We start from the raw sequence: 16,633 nt of genomic DNA on the forward strand, positions 1-16,633 counted from the left end.
CAGTCTTGCAGACGATGTGTAGTGTCTCGGCGCCTGGTAGGATAAGAGATGTAGGTGTAAGTCAGACTTGAGGTGCTTCTGCATTGCAAAAATCAAGCGGAATTCCTATCACTGACCCTAAAATGTCTACTCAGGCTGTCTTTCGGGCCCGTAGAGGTCGCAAATACCTAGGCTTCTGGGCTAGTTTGTCCATTCCACTTTCTCCCGTAGGTCCATGGCGTGTCAAATATTCGGAAAGTGTATTCGCACGTAGTTACAAAAGGTTGAGATGCAGCTAATTCGCTATATGGTGCTTTATAAAGTATTGGGATAGCCGGACCAAGGAGACTGAAAGTCGCCCTGGGAATGATCATGCACTGTGGCGCGCAAAGTTTGGAGTGAGTTGCTGGCGGCGATCTCCTGTAGGGTGTCGACCAATCCTTCCGCGCTCAGTGCTCAACCGCTATAGTAAATAAGACGACTTCATGTTTCTTAGAGGAATTTGGGTCTCCAAATGCTCGTAATTGCCCGTCAATGGCATCCGCAACTTGAAAACGAGTATGTGAGGTGGATGTTCGGCATCATGTTGGTTAGCGGTGATACTGACGCATTTCCAACTCTTTCGTAAAAGGAAAACTGACTTGACGTCCGCTTACCTCCAATTCCCGTCATTAAATGACTGCTCGGGCAAGATCTGGAATGTTGAAGGTACCTAGGTAGGTAGAAATAGCCTCGAGAGTCATTGAACACGGAATCTTCCTTGTCGCGATGAGTACCTTCCACAACATCAGGGGCAGGTTTTCCTTGGGAAGGTGCCATCATTCAGAAGCGGCCGTGACGCTTGATTCTCAGGAAGCATTTACGAGAAGGTTCAGGGGCATCCTTCTGGGACTGAGTTAGTGCTTCAGGTTTTCGTGGCACGTCAGCAACACCGCAGCACACACCGGTCCTCCTTGAAGTATGCACCTGCTCGTCAAGCAGAAACATCAGGCTGGGTTCATGTCAGTTTTGGGAGCTACCTAGGTACCTAGCATCATTATGTACCTCTGTAATTCCTTCCTTCCATCTTTTACACCTCCATGGATGGCAGTTGGCAGGTTCGAGTCTTGAGTGCTAACATGATGTCCCAATCTCCGAACTACATGGCATCAATCATCTCATCACAGCTCTGTCCTTATTCCCTTCCGGTAGCAGCCAAACCCCAGACATCGTTCTCCAAATCTTCTCTTTTCCGCGCCGGCCGCCACTGAGATAATTCATCTTGAGAGCAATTTCTTTCACGCGAACGCCGTCGTCTTTCCGTTTATCAACGTGTTGCTCCATCTGGAAAATCGAACAGCCAGACCCATCACCCGTCGCTAGACTACGGCTATCACAAGCTCACAATGGCTGCTGCTGCTGCGAATGACACCAATGTCTCGGCTGCCGGGACGGAGCCAAGAACACCGACGTCGACTCCGGCATCAGGCTCAGCGTCTCCTGGTGTAGCACCCGCCCACCAGTGCAGACAATGTCGCGCTTCCTTCTGCCAACCCCTCGGGTGCGGCCATGTCTTTTGCGACGAGGTATGCACGATCGCGGGACTCTCGATCCGTCAATGATTTCCAGAGCAGACTCGCTGACGATGGCAATTTACAGTGCGCCGGCCCTCATCATCAATGCCCCGAGTGTAATCGCCGCCCCGTTGTGTCTCCCAAGCCTTCTATCGAAGTGAGTGCAATCCTGCTACCGTTTGCATTCTGTATCGACAATTTGCTAACTTTTGGATTTTTTTCACTTTGGAAGAAACCCCCAAAGACCACGTATCCCTCCGAAGACGGCCTTTTTGACCCTATCTTCCAAAAGAGAATCGACAGTCGAATCCGTACAATCTACTACGTCTCGCTCTGTTCTTTCTGGGCTTCTGTCCTCGTAGGCATTCTTTGCATTATTGCTATTATTCTTGAAACGAGCAAACGGTCGGATTAAGGTATAAGATTCATAAGGGAATACTTATCGAGGCCGGTGCTTCGCACTGCTTTGTTGGCCAGACTGGTTTGTAGGACGGCTGAGCGCGGTGGATTATGATTACTTGTAGCATTAACAAACCTGACGACTATTACATCCACAACTTTTCGCAACCTAGGACAGGATGCTATCCTATGTGTGTTCCATAGTGACATGCAAAGGTGCCACATTGCGCGAAGACAGACAGACGGCAACGGAATTCACAGTTGCTTGCTAGTGCACATTTGGCTCATTATGACCGACATTATGAATACATCGTGATCCTTGCCCAGTAACGCCGTTGGCGGCTCCCAGAGCCGCAACTCAATGCCCAATTCGATACCCAGTTCAGTTTAGAGTCGTACAGAGTGCCTCACTGGCCTACCGGAGATCGGCACCGTCGCCCCTCGACACACGCTCCCAGAATCGTCGGAGCCGCCAGACCCTACCCACGCCCTTGGTCTCCTCCCACTTCTTGATACCCTCTTCTCGCTGACGTACCTCGCCCTTCCACACGCCCTCTACCCACTTTCTCAAGCCATCCTTGACCTTCTCCTTTTCAATAGCGCGGCGCTTCGCAACGAGAGCGGGCGCGACTTGCACCAAACTCATTCCGGGGACACATTCCGGCGGGAGCACAGCCCGCTTGACGAGGGCTTCGGCCGAGGGCCGCGAGGCCAGTCGGCGGGACAGTCGGATGGAGACCAGAGAGCGAGCAAGGCGTCGCGAGACGACCGATGTGTGATTCAGAAAGATGGAGCGGGCGATGAGCTCCGCTAGAGAAGGGCGGGAAGGGGAAGATAACAACGGCGGCAGGATGGCACGCGTGTGACGGAGCCGATAGTGATGGAGAATAGGCGAGAGGGACAGGTGACGCAGGTGATGATTGGTCTATGTCATCAGCAGAGTTCAGCAACAACGGGGTCGGTCAACGGAGGGGACAGCAAGCACAGGTGGGAATTTCGCATAAGGGAGGATGAAGCGAGTGAGTTCCAAGGCAAAAGAGAATAGACAGTCACTTGTGTGTGGGGAACGCCTACCCTCGAAGTTGACAAGAGATCATTCACATCCAAATAGCCAAGGATGTGCAGCATGATCTCGTTTGGAATTTCTGAAATGGCGCCTGTAGGCTGATATGGAGGCCGAAACAACGCCAGACAAGACGCTGACGAGGCCTCGAGAAGGTACTGTTCGTGATGATGGTAGTAGTAATCATCGTCACGAACCCCATCGGCTGCTTGGGGCCATGGTCGGACATCAGTGACCGCCGGATACGTGGAGTCGAGCTGAGTGGAGGAAACGGCGTAGCCCGGGCCATGATCGCCGGCGGGTACAGACAATGCGGGAGAAGAATGTGATATAGCAAGCTGGCGGGTCGAAGAGAGGAGCTGATCTGGGGCCATCTCGTCGTGCATTGCGTCCATGGCTGAGTCAGTCGCCTGCAAGCGACGAGATGGTGATGACACCAATTGAATTGTTCTGGTCTCCAAAGAGCACAAGCACAGATGAGACAAAGATAGGGAGCTGTACGAACGGTTGGTACAGCTGGAGTAGCTGTTCAAGTCCAGTCGTGGTCAATAAGGTGGTTGCCCGTTACTTCGGAGTAATAATGAAATGGGAATTCTTCGGTTCGGAGTATGGTCCGGAGCCCGGGTAGGCGCTAAGCACGAAATTGCGTGGATAAGTTGCGTAGGAAGCAAGGAAGGGGCGCGGGGACCGACGAGGTCGCTATGAGGGAGTGCGGGATAGAGCCAAGTGCTTCAGATGAGACCATGGGCAGATATGCTGGGTACCATGGCACGGCAAGCCTCGCGATAGGTTGGTAACCTTGTGTGGATAGTAGGATGGGAACAGAGAAAGATGCGCTGAAGTCGAGAAGATTAGACGAGTCGAGGAGAGTACCGCGCGCGTCAAAGTGAAACAGAAAAGGTCGGGTAAGTAGATGTTTTTGCGCTTTGCGCGCGCGTGCCGTGGAGAGACTGGTCGTTGGAGGCCCGGCCAGCGACCGGCAGACTTAACGCTTGGAGGAAATCCGCGGCGCGGAACTAGTCTCGTTGATGTGACGAGAGGAGCATGAAGACTCCAGCTCAAGAGTAATGCGACGAAATGCTTAACGCGTCCACTCGGGATCGACTGTCCTATTCGATGCTGGCAAAGATCGGGGGAACCATCGGGCAAAGATAGAATGCGAAGCAAAGGCGCGAGGAAGGGATGATCGGGACGGATGAGGGGTGCTCGGGTAAGTAGGATACGGAGAAGAGACAGTGGTCAAGCGAGCTGGCGGGCCGAGGAGATGGGGTCTAATTCGCGGTCAAAGTCGAGGCCAGAGTTGAGGCCGATGACGAAGGTTGATGATGAGTGAGTTGACAGGCGCACCTTTCATCCGGCGGAAACTTGAATCATGAGCATGCGGTTGATACTGAGGCTGCAGACGCGTTGACGACGGGCATTGAACTGGGAAGGAGCGTGACAGTATGGAGGGGAAGGAATGGGGCCTGACGCACCTTCACCTTAAGGTTGGTGCATCTAACTAGGTAAGGTACTGTACGGATACAGCTTGCGCCTCCATCGTTCCAGGCTGCGTCACACGGTCCAGGCAGAAACCAGGAACAGGGGTATTGGCGGCAGGTGCGACTCACAGTGCGCAACGATGCCTCTTGATAGGTAATCGGCAGGAGCTCAAGGTGCTTCTTCATCAAACGGCAGGAGCTGGCACTGTACCTAGCGCCGGAACGAACACGCACTTTCCCAAGCCACCATCGACTCTCCCCAGCACAACAGCTCCGATGCGTTCTCCTCAATCGTTTAATCATTGTGTCCACGTTGCATAAGGCACCTTATTTTCCACAAAGAAGACGTTGAAAATAGAAACCGGCGCTGAATTGGAGCGGACGCTAACGCCGCCACCGCGTATCCTTCAGGCTTAGGTATCTCAATATCAATCCAAAATCTCAGTCGCTTCTTCTGTAGCTCAAGATAAGGTACCTTGGGGTATAGGTGCCTTGAGGTGCGGAGTACTGAGGCAGGAAGTCAGCTTCTTTGGAAAATTAAAGGTACCTTATCCGTCCCTTAGCAAGAATGAAATGGGGGAAAGTAAGGTACCTACCTCAGATACCTAGATACCTTCATCACCCAGGTGGGCTTGGGATTCCAGAGATCTACAGAAAGAGGAAGCTCACGGGAGGGGCTTTTAGCTTCCCCGTCTCTCTTCTCTCCGCAGATTTCGGCCACCTCATTCCTCGTGCCGGTCGCCACGGGTAGTGCCTTCTGTCAAAAGATCTAGCCGAAATGGGGCAGTCACCCAACACCGCCAATGGGCCACCAAATGGCCATCATCCGACTGCATTTGATGCAGTCGGCTGTGACACCCCTTGCTCCGAGAGACCCACTTTTCAAACAGCTCCGGGTCTACGCTTTCCACCGGCGCTTTCCTCCTTGCCTTCCAACGTCCAACATCCACACCCGTCGTCAAGCCACAACCCAACGCCCTGCCATTCACTCACCGGACAACTGCCTTGATTAATTGGACAATTCCAACGAACGCGTCTCAGCTTAGAGGCTCAACTACTTGCTTTCAAGTCGGAAGCAAAATCGTTATCCCACATCCTACCCTAAGCCGCCAGCGGTACCGGCCTAGTTTCTTACCAAGAACCCCTGAATAAGGGCTAGGCCGTGTTCACGGACAACCTGGACCTGGCCTCATAACGGGCCGGCACGACTTGCACCTGTTCATGATCATCCCCAAGACACAGAATGATCCGAACAGAGAAGCTCGCTTCTACCCATGCTCTCCAAGGTGCCTTACTTTGACACATCGAGCTTTGGGCTTCAACCGACTGATATCTGCTACAGCCTGAGCAAGAGCCCTGACCCTGGCTACTTCACCTGCCTTTCACCTTGCCCTTGTACAGCTGGATTCTCCACGAACTGCTGTCAAGACCTTCCATTCTGTGCCCTCGAACCCACCCGCAACGGACGCCCGCAGCTACCCCCGGTTCCCGCCATCTTAGCAGTTGCAACGACAATGGACAACGCAGACCCTGGCGCATCTATTCTAGGCATAACTGTACCACCTGCTGCATGCCGCAGGGAACCGCCATCAAACCTGCAAGGGCAGGCTTCTTACGAACCGGTCAAAGCATACAGCAAACGGCATACAGTATGCAGCCCCTAGATGAACGAGGCTGCAGTCTTGACTACGCCTTGTCAACGCCTTCGTTGTCATCAACCAGCCGGAGTTCGAAATGCATCGAACGATATCAATCACACCCCGTCACACGGCATGAACGAGCAAGATGGGCTCTCGCATTGGCATCGGGCAGGAATCAGCAGCCAAGCGGCTTTTCCCACGACACGGACACCAGATTCTGCCACCATCCGTCTGCATTGTTAGTTTTGGCCTCGGCCCCGTGCTTGAACCGCGCTGTCTTTCGAGATGTCTGGTAATTGAGGCAGACCGCGTACTGTCAGAAGGATTTTGGCTCCTGATGTGGTGGTGAGACCGATTTTCCCGGCCCAACCAATTCGAATTTGGCCTCGTCCAATCACGCTCTTGGGTGGCCTTCCTTGCGGCTGCAACAGAAACGCGTCTGTCCTAGGCGACCAACGTCAAGCGCATCCTGGTCACATCGAAATACTTCGTTTGTCTCAACGTCGTCTGTTCCCGTTTGGTGTCCCACTCATTGGCAGATTGCCTTCTTTCCCGGTGCCCCTCAATCGAGCATCGACGTAGCAGGGCCAGCAGACAAGGAATCCCGTGGAAGTCCATGTCGGAATCATTGCTGGTCCTGGAACGCAATGCAGCTGATCACAGCTTCTCCACCAAAGTAGGCTTTCAGCTTGTCTACACGTTCGTGCCCTACCGTCTCGTGGCAACCACGAGTAGCGTGCTGACGTGCGTTTCTTCTGCCCGTCATTGGCCTTTATTTGTCGTCTCTTTTCACCAGATGCACCCAATCACGTAGCAAATAACGGTGCATCGTTTCTTCAGCGCATGATTCGCAAAATCCCAAGAGTTCGGGTGGCCTGCAGGCGTCTCCTGGAAGCCCGGGATAATCATTGGCCTTAATGCTTCGTGTTTCTTTAGCTTCGTCCTGTCAAAATCAAGGTCTAGAGGTGTTCCTTAGTTGCAACACCCCAACAGCTCATGATAGGTAGACGGTTTAAAGCACTCTTAGTGGAGTTTTTCCAGTGCTACCTCGCTTCGTGTAGAGAGCTTTTCCACCGTTAGAACATCCGAGGTGAGGACGTGCTCAACATCCTTCCTACGGCAAACGGGCCGTCCCGTTTGCCCATCAGCTCCCACTCAAGGTTACGGTTCACGACGTGCCCGCGCGAGAGCGACAACCTCACCGACAGTCGTCTCGGCGCCGAACACGGATCACCCGGCCTCGAGAATGGACTGGCCGCATCTCTGGCCTCCCCTCTTTACAGCCACCCTCCTCCCCCTGACAAAGTATGATGCCCTCGCCGGCGGCAGTCGTGACCAGGTCAGTCTCGAGTGGCGCGGCTGGTCGTTCAGCTATTGTTCCCAGTCAAATAACGGCCGTGTCTATGTAATGGTGGCATTCTCCGCTGTAGTCTTTCGAGCCTTTTGATGTACACGAACGCAAGCCTTTCCATAAACGGTCTTCTAGTTGACAGCGCATCGCCGTCTTTCACAAGGGACTCCCTACTTGTGAACCTTGAACAGTTGCAGGAGGTGTGTCAATGTCGGGAGAGGTGTTCGTGGCCCCGCTCGACCACTCAACTTTCATCTGTCATGTGTGCCAAGCCAAGTGGGAGGAGGCTCGATCAAACTCGGTGATTTGCCCCCAACCTGCACAGAGCACCGGAGCCTCGTTTTGATTGTTGCAGCTCGAGTAGATTGGACAAACCACTGCAAGCGCGGTTCTTTTCTAGCCTAGACCCAATCATAGGAAGCCCGCGTCAGTTGCTGACAACGTTCGCGAGCAAGTCATCGAGTAAGTCAAGGGACAGACTCGGTTGAAGGAATAGGCGGTGCCGTTTATTCCAATGAGAGTCAACACTGATTAATCGTTACCTGCGGACTGTAACAAGAGCTACATCTGGTGAATGAGGTGTCACCGGGGAACTTCGTCCGGTGGACTCGGCAAGCCACACGTCACCCACTAAGGTGAAATAGGTGAAGGGGCGGACTGGAGCCGTGATGCTGCATCTTTGATCGGCAACCGACGCACATTGCCAGCCCAAACTAGAAGAGGGAGTGAGTACAATGCCTCTCATCAGGAGATACCTTTAACGTAGCTTGGGTCTAGGCACATGCACCTTCGTTGGGGCTCTGATGCAGATCGAACGCAATGTAGTGTGGAACATCGGCCATGGCCAGCAGCCGGCCGCCACGTTGTCCTGCCCAGGGCCCTAACCAACGCCCGAAGGCCTTCGTGAGGACCGTTCTCAACTTGCTCGTCGCAAGGTCCGCCGTAATCCAAGGGTATCTAGTAGACGAAGCAAACGGGCCGTCCGTATTCGGACAAGCCAGATAGTTCATGTGAGGGGATGGGTCTGCGGACTTTCTCAATCTCTTCGACGGTACACCTAGACGGTTATTAGCCCGCATGGCCGGTGAGCTGGTTTAGCCTACCACTGGGGGGTAGCATAAGACCTACATCATAAGGCGAGACATAATCAACCACCCCCCCCCCCCCTTCCCCCTCCATAGAAGCAGACCATACAAGACAGGGGTGGATGAGACGACCGATTATTCGTCAATGACCAGGTCGACGGACTCAGGAAACGGGCATCCGGCTCAGAGAGGTCTGGCCCTGAGTGACAAGGCTTTCTTCCTGACATGTTGAGATCGATGTCGCCTGCATGTTGAGCTGGCCTTGTCCGGGGTTTCTTTGCCTGTCCCTGCCCAAGTGGCTGCAAGGGTCCCTGAGGTTGCAATGACAGTTCTCCTGCCTTAATCATTGTGTCTCGTCTGGGGTTTTCAAGTGTACTTATTAGCGTTCTCGGGCGTGTTTAGGCTCAAGTAGACCGGCGGCGACGGAAGTAGGGGATAGGAAGGTGGCGATGAAAATGTCAACCTTGCATCCATGTCACCTCGATGACGTTCCATTATGTGCGGCAGGCAATGCCCAGGTGGTCTCACGGAGCGGCCCTCGGTCAACCGACCCTGGCGCCGTTGAAAAGCCCTTGCCTTCCGACCTTAGACACGGCCTTCACCATAATTCTCTATCCATATGCCAGTAGTGTGGGGGAGCCAATAGTTTCCAAAGGAATGCCGCAGAAAATAGACAATGGCTCGATGGTTCATGCCGGCTACCATCCATCCTCCCCTCCTTTGCCAAGGCCCCTCCAGGGGAAATGGCCAAATATCCCTACCCTCCACGTCAAGCTGACAATTATCTCTTGCTGGCGGGACGAACCATGGCCCGTGTGCAAGGAAACAAGAAACAAAACCGCAATCAGGGATTAAGCACGTATGAAATAGAGAACCCCACAGCGGCCGCAAGCAGAGCGGGCAGAAGACAGCCTTACCTTGAGCGGGAGGCTAGATACCACCCCGTCGCTCTAATACTTGCAGGTCGCAGCCCGTAGCGGGAACACCCACTTCAAAGAACCCCCAAGGGTGCTGTTCAAGGTTTTACCTGGGAGATGAAATCTGCAAGTCTTCTGCAGCATCATATCCGTCCACATACATACAAGAAAAGCTCGTTGAAAGTGGAGAAATTCCGCCTTATGTTTGTGACTGTCACATCCAAGGGGCCAGGGAAGAACACCAACTGGGCATTGAGCCACAGGAAAGAGGAATGATTTTGCGGTAGGATAAAGGAATCGCGCCTGATGAACGAATGTACCACACAGGACGAAGGTGAGAGGCGGGCAGCTGCTTGAACACTGAAATGAATGGCTAATGATACAGAGAAAGATGGAGGAGATATGCCACCCCAATTCGTACCTGAAATTTGGCAGCTCAGGCACACAATAGGCGTTCATTTTGTGTTTCTCCTACCAACGCCTCATCATGTCCACCCACACCAATTTCGAGGCATTCTTCATTCCCTGCATCGTTCATATTTGGAGCCAGGCTAGATTGTTGTTCTCAATTCCATGCCCCCTTGCAAGTCGTAACATATCAGAACATCTCCAATGCTGAAGAGTGGAGTGCAAAGCGTCGAGCAAGGTCCCCTGGGCCCTGCGAGGACATTTTCGAAGCTACGATAAACGTGGCAAGCAGATATCCTCCGATGACCGCCAGCCTCAGCCTCGAGATGCAAGCTGGCGGGTGACAGGCTAATATATGCGTTTCAAGGTTCGTATCATCGACAGGGGAATAACGACGAAGATCTCGGCGACGAGACTCGATGTACCATACGGGGCGGATCCGAGACGGAATTTGGAAAGCCATGATACCCACCATGAAAGTTGACAGATGTAATGTACGTCATTTCCGCTTTTCTGAGAAGTATCAAAGTCGATTAAGCCGGTATGGGTCGGTCGTCGTCGTTCTTTTGGACACGAGCGTTGTGTAAGTGGAGGCAGCGGCTAGTGGACAATTGATGATTGCTCCCACGCCTCGAATAGAAAACAAGTTGAACATGGCCATGGCGGCGGCCTGTTGAATATGCATCATGTAGGTATACATGCGCGAACGTACGTGTGTAGTGTAGCGCAGTGTGGTGAATTGTATCTGTATGGAGGCATTATGTGTGCCAGTCGTGACAACACATCGTGCGGGTCCCAATCAACGACCTCGAACTATTTGACAAAGTATAAGTTAGCTCAGTTGCCCCTCAGACTAAAAACATGCTACTATGAGACAAGAACCTGCAAGAAAAAAGCGTTTTCACAGGTACATCGATGTCGAAATCCGCTTTGTATACGCCTGATACGGAAACATCGCTGCCGGGGAAAATCAGAAAACGAGTATCAAAAAACTGTTAAACCTCGAAACGGCCAAAAAAGGAACGAACAACCTCACCTTGGTGTATTTCCGGTCAAGCAACATCGAGAAAACGTACCCCCGTTACCCACACCCCCGAGCCGGGCCAGCAAAAAGAGACCACTGCTGCCCAACGGCCATTGCGCCGAACAGCCAAAAAAAAGAGACTTCTCGATCGCGGTTGCGAACGACATCCTTTGTCTCTGCCGAAACGGGCTGCCAGGCACACCACTGCCACTTGTAGCTGGCTGGATTCTTGCTGCTGTCTACTGCTGCGACTGCTGCGGCCATTTCTCAATAATACTACAGTCTGCCTGGTCAGTTCCGTTTTGAACCATTTTCTTTTGGATTTTCTTTTCACACGCCCCTCCTTTACCATGGTCCATGGCATTCAATTTCTGTTCATCCCACGCATTTTACCCCCATGGTAAAAAGCCCCCAAGCCAAAAAGGCTATCCCTGAAGAAGATGGACCATCATTGGACACAAGTGACCAAAGAAGCATCATTGTGTACAGCATGGTATTGCATGTTGTAGGGGGAGGGGGCAAGGAAAGAAGGGGGGCGGCCAACTTGCAAAGATGGGAATGAGAGAACAGGAAAAAAAAAAACATAAATAAAAGATGGCTAACAAACCTTTTGTCTGGCTGAACAGAGTCTGAACAGTCCAGTACCAAACCTGGCATCCGTGACTTCATATCCTACCCGAAACCCCCGAAACGAAACGAACCACTTCTACTCCTCTCTTGGTTCTGCTGCCACCGCTCCTCCTCTTCCTCCTTGTCTCCTCCATTCTATTCTCCACCACATTACGCATCGACAAGCTAGTTGCCTTCTCTAGCTAGCCAGACGGACCGGCCCGCCAGGGGACGGGGACAAACAACATCGAAAAAGAAAATACCGAAAGAGAGGAAAGAGACAACCGGAAGGGAAGAAGAAAAGAAAGAGACAAGAGAGAAGAAGAAGACCTTAGGGGGTGATCGAGAATCAAGAGGAACAATGTGTTACTTTTATCAAACACGTTGGTCCTGCGGATATTGGAGATGGGGTCAGTTCAAACAGCAATGCAACAAAGAGTACCGAACGGGCGAAACATGCGGACTGAAGCTGGTGTACGAAACCATCACAAACGAGGACCGATGCAAGCTGTGCTACGATATGGACAAGAAATATCGTCGGTTAACCAAAATGCAAGGAGACGTCGCTCGGTGGTGCCGCGAAGGGAATCGCAAGGCGACGATCGAGCGGACAAACCTCGAGATTCAGGAAGTCAACCGCCAGATCCAAGAAATGAACAATCAGCATTGGACACGGGTGAATCTGTTGGCCTGATGGATCGTCTACTGCCTGGCTGCTGCTTTGCTGCTGGACGATTTGATCATGGTCCATGGAGGGGCTCCTATATGGGTATGTTGCAACTTTTTTTTTTCTTTGGTTCGGCTCTTCCCTTTTCCCCTCACCTCCCTCTCCGAATTTTTCTCCATAAACGAATGCCCCTCGTTTGCTGGACCTGTTTTGTGCGGCATGGTGGGAGTGGCGGATTTGCTGCTCAGGGGTAAGCCGAGTCGGGGGTGTGGTGTGTGTGCATGCTGCGAGAGTGTGTGTGTGCCACAGCTACAGGACTGTCGTTTGCTGACTTGGCTTCTACTATCAGTGGCTCTCGAGCCTCCCTCGCATCTAGAGGGGACGACGATATGACGAAACGGAATGGAATGTGCGCGGAAACAATGGTGCGGAAAATCGATTGACGAAGAAAGATTGAGGGAAAAGCGACAAGCAAGTCTTTGACACACTGCGGGACTGGAGAGGTTTCCTGTCGGACCCTGGCTTTGGGGGGAATTTCCAAGTTGAACCACGTAACGGCCGTTCATTCGCTGATTCTGCATCATTTTTGGTCTCTTTTGTTCTTCTTTCTTTTTCTTCTTCTTCCTCTTCTTCACTTTATTCATGGTCACTTCTGCTCAGGTTGGGCGGGCGAAGGTTTAAATTTCCCAGACCGGAGGCTACAGGATCCTGTACAGTTTTATTTCTTCACCCGGAGAGCATCTCGATATACTTAATTTCAGCCCTTGTTGGCAGTCAAAGTGTTGTGTGCGTTTGGTGCCCGCAAGAGACCGCTTCGTGTAGGATGCTTCGTCGCGAACCTGGTCCGCCGCTTAGACGGCGACAGGGACTCGAATGATGGGCCCCTCAGCAGCACCTTGCTTAGTTCGTATGCTCATCTCAAGCTGTCCTCGGAGTCCCTTCCGTCATTTCGAATTGACTCTTCTGTCCCCTGCCTAAAAGGCCTTGGCCATACAGACACGCATTTTGGCAAGCCCAGCTCGAACGGCTCGGACCTAGAGACTATTGAATTTTGGGAGCCGAATGATGGCAACGCCAAGCGTGGCAGTCATGCTTCCTTCTCCAGGGCACACATGACTAAGGAGGGATTGATGAAGAAAAGCTCTCCCACTTTTTCCTTCCTGCACGGCTGCCCATCCAGCAGGTTTTTGGCGTGCTTATCAGGTAAGTAAGTTGCAGAAAGCAGACTCTGCCGGCGAATGAGAGTGGCACGCGATAGTCGATGGCGAAGGGACAGGAGGCGGTATTGCGTCGATCTGGTCTAGGTACAGCACAGGTACGACGAGCAGCGGCCCTCAAGCAAACATCCAGCCCCTCTTCGCTCCTGCTCCTTTTGTTATTTCGTGTTTCTATAGCGAGCTTGTAAAGTTTATGTTCCTCAAGGCACGTCATCCGTTCTCACGTGTCGCTGTCTAGCAAGTGAGGCGAGACCCCGCGGCTTTGGGATGAGCCCCCTCAAAGACTCCCGCGAGTGCCCCTCCCCAGGGTCCCTGTAAGCACAGCACACTGACAAGCGTACCTGTCATCTGACCTGAGGCCAAAGTGGTGGGAGGAGCGGGAGGAGCAGAAAGAAGGGCTTGGCGTAGGAGAGACTGGGGACAGAAGAGGGACGAGAAGAATGGTGGGTTGTGTCGGGCTTCATGAGATGGGACTGGGAGGCCGCCCCATCTGGCCGCAGCACACCACCCCTCCTTATGCCGTCCATCCCACTTCACATTCAAGGTACCATTTCTTGGACTCGTCTCCGCCAATGAGCCACGGGAACCGCACAGACTCCCGCACAACCCTGAATGGCGGGCATCAGAGTCTTAATATGAGCCTCTAAATGCTTCCCTCCTGTCCAGTGTTGATGTGCTCGTCCGCCCCGAAAGGTCGGCCGAAATCCAAGCTAAAGGTGTCGCTTCCAAACATGGCCCGAACTAGGATGCAACATTCCTTGCCAAAGGGTCCACACTAGAAAAGGTAAACATCAGCCGGAGGTGCACGTGGCCATCTTTCAATGGACTAGGCAACCCATGGCCTGCCGCTGAAGAATATTCGAGACACAGTCATTGGCCCGCCATGGTACGAACCAGGGGGGCTCCAAAGTGGGATGGAGGGAATTTTTCATTGATTACGGATAATTCGTGGTCTTTGGGGCCCATCGTGTCCACCTTTCTCATAACCTCGTTGTTGCCCAGACGTTTTATACAAGGGTTTCGAACCAAGTACAGGGTTTTGAAATAGAAAATGGAAGAAGGGGGAGAAAAACAAACAAACAGAAAATGCGATATGTGAGTGAATGTGGATGCTTCTCGGTTGTGCGATTGTGCTTGCTCTGATTTTGTGTGGGTGGAATTTCGAGAAGCGTGTGTCTGCGAACTGTGTTTGGAGGGGTATCGAGGGAAAAGAGAAAAAGATGTCGTCACTCCATGCCATTCCGTCCCATGTTGCCGTAATCCGACGGGACCCTGACCATGCGTCGACCAATACGAATGTTCGATAGAAAGACAGCGCAAGAATAAGGAGCATAGCCTAGCCGCCCTGCCCGTGAGCTCGGGTGGGCAGAAACCAGGAGAATGATTCATGACCAAGAGTTTCAAGCCATTGCCGCTGCTGCATCGGCGAATGTACCGACAAGGGGCTTGTCCAACTCGGTCTTGACTGCTGGTACGCCGTGTCGCATTTCGATGGTGTCATCTTCCTGGGGAAGCCAATCCACTTGAACACCGGTTGGGGCGTCGTCCTTGGACGCCAGCTTTGAAAGGAGATGCTGGTACCGCACGATGCGGGCTTCTTGCCCCGCATACGCAAATGTAGTCGGCGCAGAGCGATGTGCGTGATCCTGCGGGGCAATCTCGAAGATGTCGACCATATTGCTAGGAAGTCCGATGTTAGCACTCCCGGTCCTGACACGAGAACAAGCCCGCCGTCCCGGAGCTTGGGTCGAGAGTCAGTACGTACTCGGACGTTTTCGCTACGACTCGCTGCAGAGCCTCAGTCTCTCGCTGCACCTCCATCGGGTCCTCCTGTCCATTAACACTCTGCTCTCCGAAGCTGCCGTAGTGCACATTGTTTGGATCGTCGTAGAGAAGTCGCGATTCCTCGTCCTGGAAAGCCCGTCAGCCGCTGCATGCTACGCTGCGAGTGCGCCAGCCCGCAACGTCACCCACCTCGTCATAGACGTCCTTGTTTCCCCGCCCGAGGCATGACGCACAAATGCCCATCGCGAATCGAGAAATCGGCGGGTCGGTCCCTAGTCGTGCGATGCGCTGCCCTCGGCAAATCTTGAGGCCAGTGCCGGTCGTGGGCGGTGAATATCAGAACTAAGATAGCATAAAAGAGTGGACGGAGCTTTGCTACCAAGCAGTGTTTGGCAAGACGATGGCGTGAGGGTCTGGTTGATGGCGCGTGTTTGGATTATGATGCTGGTGGCAGAAAGCGTAAGATTGCGACGATGGAATGACGTTCTCATTCCGGCAGGCGGTCGGACTCGGTGCCGGAATATCATCTTGTCCGCGAGATTTCCCCACAGCGGGACGGGACGGCCAGGCCCGAGCTCCACGCAGCGGTTTTCTGGTGTTTTGGGACGAAAAAAAAGCTGGAGGACCCGGCAGTGTGTTCGAAACCTGGACCTTGCACTGACCCGACCTGGCGGCTTCTTCCTCACTTAAATTCCACGGGTAATCGCCGAACACCCAATGGGGGCAATTCGTTCCGTCGCAGTTGTGATGCGTCCTGCCCGACATCTTTGCGGCGTATCCACCGCATAATGCATGATATCCAATGGCTTTCATTGCTTTTTGACTCGCGCAAAGCTTACGCTTGACGGATTATCTTATCAGCGAAAGGGTTGAAGTCAAGAGCTCTCTCCCTTGGGGACACAGACGTCAATATTGAGCCCTGTGTCACTTCTTTCCCTCCTCACATCTCCCTGGTCCCTAAAACCGGGCTCAACTGCGGACTATTGACTTGGGAAACCCCCTTCATCGCCAAATACGGCATGATCACAGTCCATTTTCGGTTGAAGACCATCCAAGCGGAAGACGGCTTCATGGCCATGGGAAATGCTATACAATATGGAAACCCCCTCCAAAGATTTGTAGAGGCAGTTGTCTCCGGTTTTCCGTACCCTCGGCAGGCTCTATTGTTCTTCGTGGAGCAATAAGTCGCAATACAGGGAAACGACATTCCTACGGCAGCAGCGCAAACCTGAAGTTCACCAGAAGCCTTACAGCAAGCAAACTGTCTAATAGATACTCGCGCAGTATAGATGACGAGCATATAACTCTGCCATCTTTCCAGACAAGATGATGTGTTTCTTGATCATCAGCTTCAGCTAACACATTTACACTGCTCAGCTTCCCACTCCCACCAGCAATAGCAAATACTCTCCGAGCTTCTCTACTTCTCATATTCTCGATTGATCTGTTCAAGTA

General features: G+C 52.7%; 7 protein-coding genes across 7 annotated transcripts; 4 read left to right on the plus strand and 3 right to left on the minus strand.

Annotated features, from left to right (window-relative positions):
* Window positions 1-1,364: 1,364 nt before the first annotated feature.
* Window positions 1,365-1,947, plus strand: CCOS01_05134 (uncharacterized protein; the record flags this gene model as incomplete). The annotated part of the gene is made up of 2 exons (XM_060453315.1): window positions 1,365-1,544; window positions 1,618-1,947. 2 exons carry the CDS (start codon window positions 1,365-1,367, stop codon window positions 1,945-1,947), a joined length of 510 nt encoding a protein of 169 aa, XP_060315087.1.
* Window positions 1,948-2,346: 399 nt separating this feature from the next.
* On the minus strand, window positions 2,347-3,389 carry CCOS01_05135 (F-box domain-containing protein; the record flags this gene model as incomplete). The annotated part of the gene is made up of 2 exons (XM_060453316.1): window positions 2,347-2,856; window positions 3,006-3,389. 2 exons carry the CDS (start codon window positions 3,387-3,389, stop codon window positions 2,347-2,349), a joined length of 894 nt encoding a protein of 297 aa, XP_060315088.1.
* Window positions 3,390-5,718: 2,329 nt separating this feature from the next.
* Window positions 5,719-6,139, plus strand: CCOS01_05136 (uncharacterized protein; the record flags this gene model as incomplete). The annotated part of the gene is made up of 2 exons (XM_060453317.1): window positions 5,719-5,771; window positions 5,818-6,139. The coding sequence occupies 2 exons, from the start codon at window positions 5,719-5,721 to the stop codon at window positions 6,137-6,139; spliced, it is 375 nt and encodes a 124-aa protein (XP_060315089.1).
* Window positions 6,140-7,758: 1,619 nt separating this feature from the next.
* On the minus strand, window positions 7,759-8,423 carry CCOS01_05137 (uncharacterized protein; the record flags this gene model as incomplete). Its single annotated transcript, XM_060453318.1, has 3 exons — window positions 7,759-7,867; window positions 8,009-8,179; window positions 8,254-8,423. Coding segments are annotated over 3 exons (450 nt in total), but the record flags the coding sequence as incomplete, so codon positions are not given.
* Window positions 8,424-11,870: 3,447 nt separating this feature from the next.
* CCOS01_05138 (uncharacterized protein) lies at window positions 11,871-12,203 on the plus strand (the record flags this gene model as incomplete). Its single annotated transcript, XM_060453319.1, has 1 exon — window positions 11,871-12,203. One exon carries the CDS (start codon window positions 11,871-11,873, stop codon window positions 12,201-12,203), a length of 333 nt encoding a protein of 110 aa, XP_060315091.1.
* Window positions 12,204-13,833: 1,630 nt separating this feature from the next.
* Window positions 13,834-14,040, plus strand: CCOS01_05139 (uncharacterized protein; the record flags this gene model as incomplete). Its single annotated transcript, XM_060453320.1, has 1 exon — window positions 13,834-14,040. One exon carries the CDS (start codon window positions 13,834-13,836, stop codon window positions 14,038-14,040), a length of 207 nt encoding a protein of 68 aa, XP_060315092.1.
* A 753-nt stretch (window positions 14,041-14,793) lies between these two features.
* On the minus strand, window positions 14,794-15,421 carry CCOS01_05140 (uncharacterized protein; the record flags this gene model as incomplete). The annotated part of the gene is made up of 3 exons (XM_060453321.1): window positions 14,794-15,073; window positions 15,159-15,304; window positions 15,368-15,421. 3 exons carry the CDS (start codon window positions 15,419-15,421, stop codon window positions 14,794-14,796), a joined length of 480 nt encoding a protein of 159 aa, XP_060315093.1.
* Between the last annotated feature and the right edge of the window lie 1,212 nt (window positions 15,422-16,633).

The sequence above is a fragment of the Colletotrichum costaricense genome (genome assembly GCF_030867565.1).
Source record: "Colletotrichum costaricense strain IMI 309622 chromosome Unknown Scaffold_5.1, whole genome shotgun sequence".
Classification (NCBI taxonomy): Eukaryota; Fungi; Ascomycota; class Sordariomycetes; order Glomerellales; family Glomerellaceae; genus Colletotrichum; species Colletotrichum costaricense.